At 51.0% G+C, this 9,530-nt stretch overlaps 1 protein-coding gene across 2 annotated transcripts in view; it reads right to left on the bottom strand.

The window, feature by feature from the left end:
• Positions 1 to 295: 295 nt before the first annotated feature.
• EDARADD (EDAR associated via death domain) overlaps positions 296 to 9,530 on the bottom strand; it is a 52,999-nt gene continuing 43,764 nt past the window's right edge. For both annotated transcript variants that reach the window (XM_037037324.1, XM_037037325.1), the window contains exon 6: positions 296 to 4,603. In XM_037037324.1, the coding sequence (XP_036893219.1) occupies positions 4,221 to 4,603 (383 nt within the window). In that variant the 3' untranslated portion in view covers positions 296 to 4,220. The remainder of the gene's footprint in view (positions 4,604 to 9,530) is intronic.

Here is a 9,530-nt window from a genome sequence, read left to right as displayed (position 1 = left end):
GTTTTTGCGTGTGTCTCGGGGGCAGTGGGTGGCGGGGCGCTGGTGCTCCTGGTCCACAGGTGCTGTGATGGCGGGGATGGGGCAGTGCTAAACTGAAAGGGAGAGAGACCAAGTAACCACCGGTTCCCAGAGCATGGACCTGGCAGCAGAGGGGACTGTCACACCTCCATCTGAATGACGGGTGATGTAGTAGGGGCACCTTCAGGGGACTGGGCGCTTATTCATGCCAGCCTCATTCTACGTACCTTTGCCCATTTGTGAAATAGCAGTGCACTTCCCATTTTTAGTGGGGCTAACTGGAAGGCTATTTAGTGCTGTACTTTCTAAGCTTTTAAACATACAATCAATCAATAGAAGTTGGTGTTAGGCTGGTTTCTGGGAGGCACTGCCCAGCCAGAAAGGGTGTGGACCTCATCCTCCAGCAGAGGGCAGCACCACAACACAGCTGCAGTGAAGGAACCGGCACAGCATCTTGTCTATTATGGCGAATTTTCTCTAACACTGAATGATACTGATGCCAATCCCGGCAAACCATTTGAGTCCTAACCATCTGAAATCTTACAACTTGAAATAACGTGCCTTATGCGAGTCCGTGTCCTGGGTGCGTGGAGTCAGTGCGGCTTAGCTTTCACCCCCTGCGTGTGGTGACATACTGCCTCCAAATAAAATTCCTGCTCCGTAGCGCCCACTCCCGTAACACTGCAGGTGGGCGCTCCGTTTAAAAGAGCATGCGTCAGAGTTTGGCAGAAGAGATTTCATCCTTCCAACAGCAAAAGGACATCGACACGCGCAGTTCAGTTCTTAGTGTGGCCAACCGAACACGGACCCCTACAGACAGCGCGTCAGCAAAGCCCTTCTGTATTGACGACCTTACATTTTCACAGCTCGATCAGTTATCATTTTCTTCCTTCTCACTCTTGCCCTTGTGCAGTACTGGCATATTTACCCCATTACAGTGTTTGCTATAAATTAAAAATTTTAAAGTATGTGGGTAATTACACAACTGAGTTACAGTTCTATTTCAGTAGAGAATTACTCCGCCATCCAGCATTAAGTCAAAGTCTAGAGCCTGAAGAACTTTATGTTTTAAAATCTTTTGGTTAAATTTCTCTCTACTCACATCAGACCCCTAATAATCAAACTTTTCATAAAGCACATGCCAATCCATACAGACCTAGGTGCAGACAATGATGGTCAAACCAAAGCAGCACATTTACGTCCACTCCGATTTTTAAAAATCCCTCTACGCTGCCATTTCCCCCCTGCAATTGTAATAGGAATTTTAAGCTTTCATGGCCAAGGGTAGAAATCATTATCCCTCAGAACTTTGGAAGTAATGATGCCAAATGGAGAGGAGAGTGGGTAGTGCTCTGTGGTCACATGGTTTTCCTGTATTTCCTGAGTTTAAAGAAAACGGAGCACACTCAGCTCCGCCCACACCGACCCACCTGAATTCTGTGTCAACGTTTTTCATCAGACTCAAAGGTAAGTTTGGTGGACACTTAGGAGGAACAGCAACATGCAAGATACATGTGATGATACATTCACTTAACAGTCAGTGTTGAGACTGAAATTCTGAGTTTGGAGTTCTGGAACACGTCCCATAGGGGCGGGGCCAGCAGGGACCCGTGTGCCCACAGAGCACTCTCGATTCACACCCCTGCGACACAGTGAACAGACGATTCTGTAGAACCACCTCACCGAGTGTAGAGGTGCTTCCAGGAGAAGATTCCGCCTGTTTTCCAAATTTAAAATCTGGGATAGTAGAAACTTTAAAGAAAAATTATCTGCAGCTGTGGTCCTGTGGGCGGATTAGAAGCCCACCTCTGCCGGCTGCTGTCCCACCACCCAGAGTGGCATTCAGGAGCTCGGGGCCTCCCCTGAGCTGGCAACTGGAGAGGAGCCCAGAGAAGCTGGCCAGGGGGTGGGGGGAGAGCAGGGTGGTGCTGGGAGTGTTACTTCCACCCCCTCCTCCCTTGGGTTGCCCTTTGTCAGTGGATGAGGAGGGACCTGCAGAGCCCTTCCCACCCCCGTCTGTGGAGTGATGGCCGGGTGGGTGGAGGCACCAACTGCCCTCCTATTCTCTGTGTAGGGGAGGACGGGGCCCCAGGTGGGAGGAGGAAGGAGCAGGGGGAGGACGGGAGCAGAGAGGGGCTTTCCCTCCTGTCCTCCTCTGTCAGTCCCTCAGGCCCCCCACTGCCTCAGCTGGTCAGGGGCCCTGCAGGCTGCCCTGCAGTGGAGGTGATGAGTTCCCTGGGGGTGGTGATGGGGGAGGGAACTACAAAAGGAAGGAGTGGAGGGAGTTCCCCAGTGGTGGTGGTGGGGGGGAACGGAAGGGACTTTCTAATGGCACCTGGCCAGGAAGCAATTAACAAGACACTTGTCAGGCTGGCCACTCTTTATAGCCCAAGGGGGTGTCAGGACACATGGAGCGATGACCATCAGACAGCCAGGGTCCAGTACATGTGGCACTAAATGATCACAACCTTTTTAGTTCCAGTCCCCTAAAATGCCAATCATGAACACTGAAAGCACCCACAGTAAGTGTTGGACTAACATGCACGAAGGTGTCGCATGTCACCTCATGAGGACCTGGCATGAAAAGTCTACTTCCTAGGAGATCAGAGCCCCTCAGAAGTCTGTCCTCCCGGGGCCCGGGGCCTTGGCTGATGATTAATATTTAGCTATCACCTCTCTGGACAGCAATTTGCAAAAAGACCTATTTTTTAAACTCTGTACATTCTACTGCTGGCTGTGGCTCCACGTGCATCTCACAACCACCCTGACATTTATCTGATGACTCTGACAGAGGCGGGGGAGCTGAACCAGAGACGGCGAGTGAGTCTGAGGGAGAGGCGGGTCGGAGTTTGCATCGATGGTGAGGCTGACTTTCTGCTACAGCCACCCAACAAAAACCACTGTGACCATCAGTTGAAAAAACGTTGGTTGTTTAGGAAACAACTTTCTTTTGAGCTAATACCAGCCCTTTTTTGTACTGCTCTAATCAACATTAATCCATCACTTTTGCTTATTTTAATTAGACACGTGGAATCTCCCCAATTGAACAAAGTGCCTTAATTTTCTAACCCACAGCCAAATCCAAGTAGCACTTTCATGAAGTTGTCGAGCAAGGGCTTCGAACCCCCCCACCCCCAGCCCCACCAAATCCTAGAAAATCTGGTCTGTCCAACAAAATGCTCCTGTCTGCTCTGATTCCCCTCCTCCTTAATCACCCTGTAAGAACATTAGATCTTTGGACCCAATATTTCCCTTGGTTTAAAATTTGGATTCAAACGCATATCCTCCCCTCCAGCATCACCATTAAAGATCCCCCCACCCCTTGCTGGCTCAGTGGCTTTTGGCCAAGTCAGTAAGTGCTGGAAGGGGTGGCTCACCTGCGTGCAGGACAGGCGCTTTGTGTTTCTTTGTTAACAGAGCAGCCTCTCGGGCGGGCGAGACAGCCAGCCTTGTGTAGAGGATGTCAAGGTCCATTTCAAGCTAATTTCTAAAGGCTATGCCTGACCAAGGGGCAGGCTGCACCCTCTTTGCCAACCCCAGTCCCACGGCCCTTTCACCTACTAAGTCCCGACTCCGCCCTCCCAATAACCATTGATTTTTTTGTATCTCTTTCAAAAATACTCGAGCAAATGACATTTTTGATAGAGCACAGACTATACAAGCATTTGTATAAAATGAGGGGACAGGTGTTCTGAAAGGTATCACCAAGTAATACTAGCATTCTGTTCATTCACCAAGTTATAACACAACAGTCACAAACGAACCCCACAGGCGGCCTCTCTGTGCTGCGGCCTCGGAGCAGTGGCCACTGGCCAAGAACAGGAGCCTGTGGGCGAGGGCTGTGTGGGGCCGTCCCCATCCGAGTTGCTACTTGGACCTTCGGCCGCACTCGGGCGCGGAACGTTTCATTTTCACTGTGGCATGGATCCGTTCTAACTGTAGGCCGGGCCCAGGGCCCTAGAGGAGCCTACAAAACATTTCTGCCGATTCCAGATTCAAATATTAAATTAAAATGTGTGCAAAACTAAACAAGCAAAAATCCACCACCAAAACATAATGTACCCTTCCCCGCAGCCACCAGCGTGGGGGGAACCACTGTTCCACGTCCTCGTCCTCAATTTTTTAGAAAGAACAGATTCCCGCCGCTCCCTGACCTGGGTTATTTCCATGGTCCAAAGAGGCCGAGGAGAAGGAGCGGAGGTCTAGCAGTGTCTGGGGTGGTCCCCACACCCCCTCTTGGGCCACTCCTCGTCCAGCCACCTGCGCAGGACGCTCTCCACGTCCGCCCTGCGGTAGAGCCTGCAGAGCTCCATCAGCTGGCCCACCGGCCTCTGGCTGTTCCGGAGCAGGAACTCCACGGTGGGGCTCTGCGGCCTCTGCTCCAGGAAGCACAGCTCGTCGTAGGGCATGCCCCATTTGCTGGCAAAATTCCTCCAGTTCTTCACGGTCGGGTGGCACGGGTCCAGCTTTATCCTGATCACGTCCAGTAAGTCCTGATCATTGAGCAAGTCACTGATGGTGGCGGCCCGGGGCGAGCAGGAGGAGCAAGTGCAGTTGTCCAGGCAGGACTTGACCTCGCTCACATCTGGAACAGACAGGACACATGACGTCAGCAAGCGCCCACGAGCTGCCTCCGCTCTCCAGTCCCTTGTGTTCTGTCTGAATTGGCCAGGGGCTCGGTGTCCACACTCACACAACGGTGGGCTCTGACAGCCCTGGACAGGTGGCTGTGCTGGAAGCAGTAGTAAGATTTGATTAATAAAGCCCCCTTCCCTCTTCTTCTGAGACTCTTATGTCTTATAACATGGGGCTACCGGCCAGAACAAGGGCTCCGAGGGCTTCAGGGACAGGGCATTAGCAGAGGTGGGGGGTGGGGGTGGGGGTGGGGAGGAGGGCAGATCACCAGTGCATTGAGGTCAGACTGCAGTCCCAGGAGCAAACCAGTCCCTACTCGCCTGCACCTCAACCCCTATCCCTTGCAAGTTACAAGTCCGCCCTGACAGCTGTCTTGGGCCAAGCACAGCACGTTAGGATGCAAAGGATTGCCCAATTCTGTAAAAGGTCTTAAAACACACACACTCTGAAAACTGGAATATCCACTCCACACACCGATTTGAAAATGAGTGATATTTGATAATGCCTGAAAGCTTACTTTTTAAATTTACGGTCACCCTATCATCACTTTGCCTTTATCTGCCTTTTGTTCACCCGCGGGCTTCCTCTGAAGTGGAGCCAACACCTCCAGGAGTGCGCAGGCGCAGGGCAGACGCGCAGGGCCCAGCCCAGACCAGGTAGAACAGCGGGCCCCCACCAGGCAGCTCTGGCCTAGTGTCTGTGCTCAGCGCGCCTTAGGAGGAGGGGGTCCGCAGGTTGCGAGCCGAGTGTGCACAGCGACGACGGAGCAACCTGAGCGACCTCCCTTCTGCGCTAGCAGGGACCTCCTTACCTCTCCGACGGGAGTTTCACAGCCAAAGGCCATGCGGGAGACCCCTCCCTGGCCTAGGAAATTCTGGAACGTTACAATGACCTTTACCACACTAAGTCGTGGACATGCCCATTTAGAAAAGTAAAGCATTAGGAAAAGCAAATCACTTTGCTGATGGTTTAGGTAGAGAACCAGCAATTTGGGGCGAGCACATATTAAAAGGTAGAGGGAGCCATGACCTACTGATCTAACTTCTGGGCGTCCTGCCCAAGGAGACTGTCTGAAATGTGTGTGCCCATGGACGTTTTTGTTACAGTCTCATCCGTTTTTTCAACTCCCATGTCAGCTACTTGGCAGAATATTACTGAAGTCATTATGAAGACTAGGCAGCAACGCAGAAAACGCCTGTGCTGTAATGTTTAGTGAAAAATGTCTGTGATTAGAACATGCAAAGATTCCGTGTTAATATTACTGTGGAAGGGAATGTACAAAAAAACAACAATAGCTTTTGCGCTAATGTGGTAGGATTCTGTTTCTATTTCCAAACTTCCTGTAGTGGTGTTATATTTCTGTAACAACCAAAATAACGTCTTACATTGACCAAGGCGTTGTCTGGCTTTGCAAGAGAGGACTTACCACTTTGTGGAGCTTCACAGAACCCGAGAGACTCCCTCCCCACCTTCTCCAAGATTCGTCTCATCAAACGTCTCCTTTCTTCCCCTCACCTCCAGGCCCTGGCTCTACTATTTTCTTTCTTTCGCCTACAAACATGTATAAGGCTCCTCTATTGCAAAAAAAAAAAAACAAACAAAAACCACTCTCCTCTGGTTTCTAACTTGCTGGAGCCACTTCCCCTTCTTTTCTTCATTCACTGTTGAACCCCTAGAAGGAGAATTAAAAACCCACTGCCTCCAATGCCGCCCCACATTCTTCACCTGCTTGGGCTTCAGGCAGCAGCTGACCCCTCCTCATCTCTGCCAAACCTTCTGGACACCAGCCCCAGGTCCCTCCACCCCAGATGCTGGCAGAGTGATGATGTGACCTGCGGGAAAACCCCAGACAGAGGGGCAGGTCCCCCACCCCACCCCGACCCTCGGGATCACTGCTGCTGTCCAGGTCTCCAACACGCCAGTTCCCCTGGGTGCTGCTGGCGCTGCAACTGCGCCCCAGACTCTGTGGTCCCTTGGACTCTGCAGGTTGTACTACAAGGCTGTGCTCTCCCTGAAGTTCCCTTCTGACCGCCAAGCTGCACCCCCCAGGCACTTCCCACCATGTGGCGACTGCATCCCTTCCCTTGTCAGCCTGTCCCTGTGAGATCCAAGGCTATACCACTGCCCAGTCCTCGGGAGTAACCTGGGGGTGCTCTACCTCTGTCCTTGGCCCTGAGATCCCCACGCCACAGTTACTTTCTGGTCACCTCCCCAACTCCTGGAGCTCTCATGGGACAGGAAGTACCCCCCTCACTCTGCACAAGTGCTGGACCCAGCTCAGCGCATGGTGCGGAGCAAAAGTTTCCCACAGTGGCCAGGCATGAGCGGTACCACTGAGTGTCTGGCGCTGCCCGCCCTTGCAGGCTCCAGAACTGACCGCCAGCAATCCCCCTGCACGGCCAGAGGGCCTCCACCATGAAAGGAACCTCAGCTCATACTGGACACTCTCCTCCTGTGTACCCAAAGCATCTGGACTACTCACACCCCAGTTTCACTCCCCCAACCTGTCCCCACCGCCGTGGACTCCCAGGGAAGCTCGGGCCACTCTGCCCAGGTGAGTCCCAGGACATCCCCCAACACGGCCTGTGCTCTGGCCAGCCGGAGGACTGGGCTCTCACAACACACATGTCCTTTTTTGTTTTCTAAAGCTCAATTAAATTAAAAGGAATATTAATATAAATTCAGTATAGAAAATTTAGAAATTATATACAGTGAGGGACACTTTGGGTTTCCCCCTATTTCACGACTATGAGTAACAATTCGATGCAGACCCCTGCATATACGTTTTTAAGCATCTCCCAGGTCAGAGGACCCGCAGGCCACAGCCCCGGCAGCCCTCAGCTGTCGGAGTCTCTGCCCCAGCTGCCTCCCACAGACAGACACTGCGACACCCCACACTCCAACCAGAGCCAGGGCTGGCGCCTCTCTCACGGCACCTTTTCCAGCACTAGAAACTAGGCTTTAAAGATCTTTGTCAATTCACAGGCGGAAAAGCATACCTTCTATTTTTCTACTTTCATGCCTTTTCTGGTGTTTCCCCTCTTCTTTCCTTCTCCCTGAACTTCCTCTGTTGAACTTCCCTTCCACTAGTGACCTTCATCCATTCTATAAAACCCGCCCCGGACCCCTCCTCCAGGAAGTCTTCCTGCTCCTGCCGAAGGCCTCATTGGGGATCCCACAGTTGTGTCTGCACCTCCTGACTCTGCGCAGGAGACGTTCCGTAGGCTCCCTGTTCATTGTGCCACCCTAAACGCCTGCAGTGCGTTCCACATCTGTTTAAAATGCAGCTACGTTGCTACTTAATACACAGAGAGCGGTTCCCAGCTACACGGGTGGAGGGTCAAACAGTAAGACTTCAGCTGCATGGTGGGAAGAGTTAATTCAACTAAAAACCAAAACAAAACAAAAAACACCTTTCTAAGGGTGAAAGTGGCTTCGCGCTGAAAGGGGGGTATATGAGGGCAAGCCTGAATTTTCTTCGCTCTTGCTTAAAGATGGGGTCAGATTAGCAATATTCTGCCAAGTGGGAAAGAGGCAGATTACCATAGAGTACCTATCATCCAGTTTTTGTAAAAATAAATAATACAGTCACTCAGACTGCTGGCCAAGACGGAGGCACAGGTAGAGATGTACTTTGCCTCCTCGCACAACCAAAAGAAGAACGACAACAAATTTAAAAGCAAAAAACAAGAGTAACTGCCAGAATTTGAACTCTATGGAAGTCCAACAACCAAGGAGTTTAAAAGCAACATTCATTCAGACCAGCAGGAGGGACGGAGACGGGCAGCTGGGAGGAGAGGACTCGCAACAAGGCAGCCGCTGGAGGGCCAGGCTGGCGAGGGAGCGGGCAGTCCGTCATTTGCATGAGGATGAACTGGGCAGCACAACGGGGGAGCGAGACAGACCACGCAGCCCAGGGTTCCAGTGTGGGGGTGGGGAATAAAGTACCAAAACCTCTGGTTGTAAAAATCTGTGGGGGTTGCAACAGAAACTCCCAGCCTCACAGGAAAGTTTGTTGGAGAGACCCACAGGGTGTTAGAATGTACACAAACCCACCCACCCGGAAATCAGCACCAGAAAGACCCAATTTGCTTGTGGGTAGGGGAAGAGAAGTGATTGAAAGCAGGGAGAGAGCTGAGGGAGTGGCATTGTTCCCTCTCTGACCCCTCCCCCACATACATCACCACAACAAAGCGATGTGGGTTGCCCTGCCCTGGTGAGTACCTAAGGCTCTGCCCCTTACTACCTAACAGGCACACCAGGACAAAAAAATATGGCCCAAATGAAAGAACAGATCAAAGCTCCAAAAATAAAACTAAGCAATGAAGAGATAGACAATCTACCCAATACAGAGTTCAAAACACTGGTAATCAGGATGCTCACAGAATTGGTTGGATATGGTCGGAAAATACAGTAAGAAGTGAAGGCTATGAAAAGTGGAATAAAGGAAAATGTACAGGGAACCAACAGTGTTGGAAAGGAAACCAGGACTCAAATCAATGACTTGGAGCAGGAGGAAAAAATAAACATTCAATAGGAACAGAATGAAGAAACAAGAATTCAAAAAAGTGAGAAGAGGCTTAGGAATCTCTGGGACAACTTTAAACATTCCAACATCTGAATCATAGGAGTGCCAGAAGGAAAAGAGAAAGAGCAAGAAATGGAAAACTTATTTGAAAAAATAATGAAGAACTTCCCTAATCTGGCAAAGGAAATAGACTTCCAGGAAGTCCGGGAAGCTCTGAGAGAACGAAAGAAGCTGGACCCAAGGAAGCACACACCAAGATGCATCATAATTACATTAGCCAAGATTAAAGATAAGGAAAGAATCTTAAAAGCTGCAGGAGAAAAGGAGACAGTCACCTACAAAGGAGTTC

The sequence above is a fragment of the Sturnira hondurensis genome, unplaced genomic scaffold (genome assembly GCF_014824575.4).
Source record: "Sturnira hondurensis isolate 20B ecotype Veracruz unplaced genomic scaffold, ASM1482457v3 Scaffold0022977, whole genome shotgun sequence".
NCBI classification, from domain to species: Eukaryota; Metazoa; Chordata; class Mammalia; order Chiroptera; family Phyllostomidae; genus Sturnira; species Sturnira hondurensis.
The sequence above is the reverse complement of the archived record's forward strand: the minus strand, read 5'-3'. Positions and strand labels throughout refer to the sequence as shown.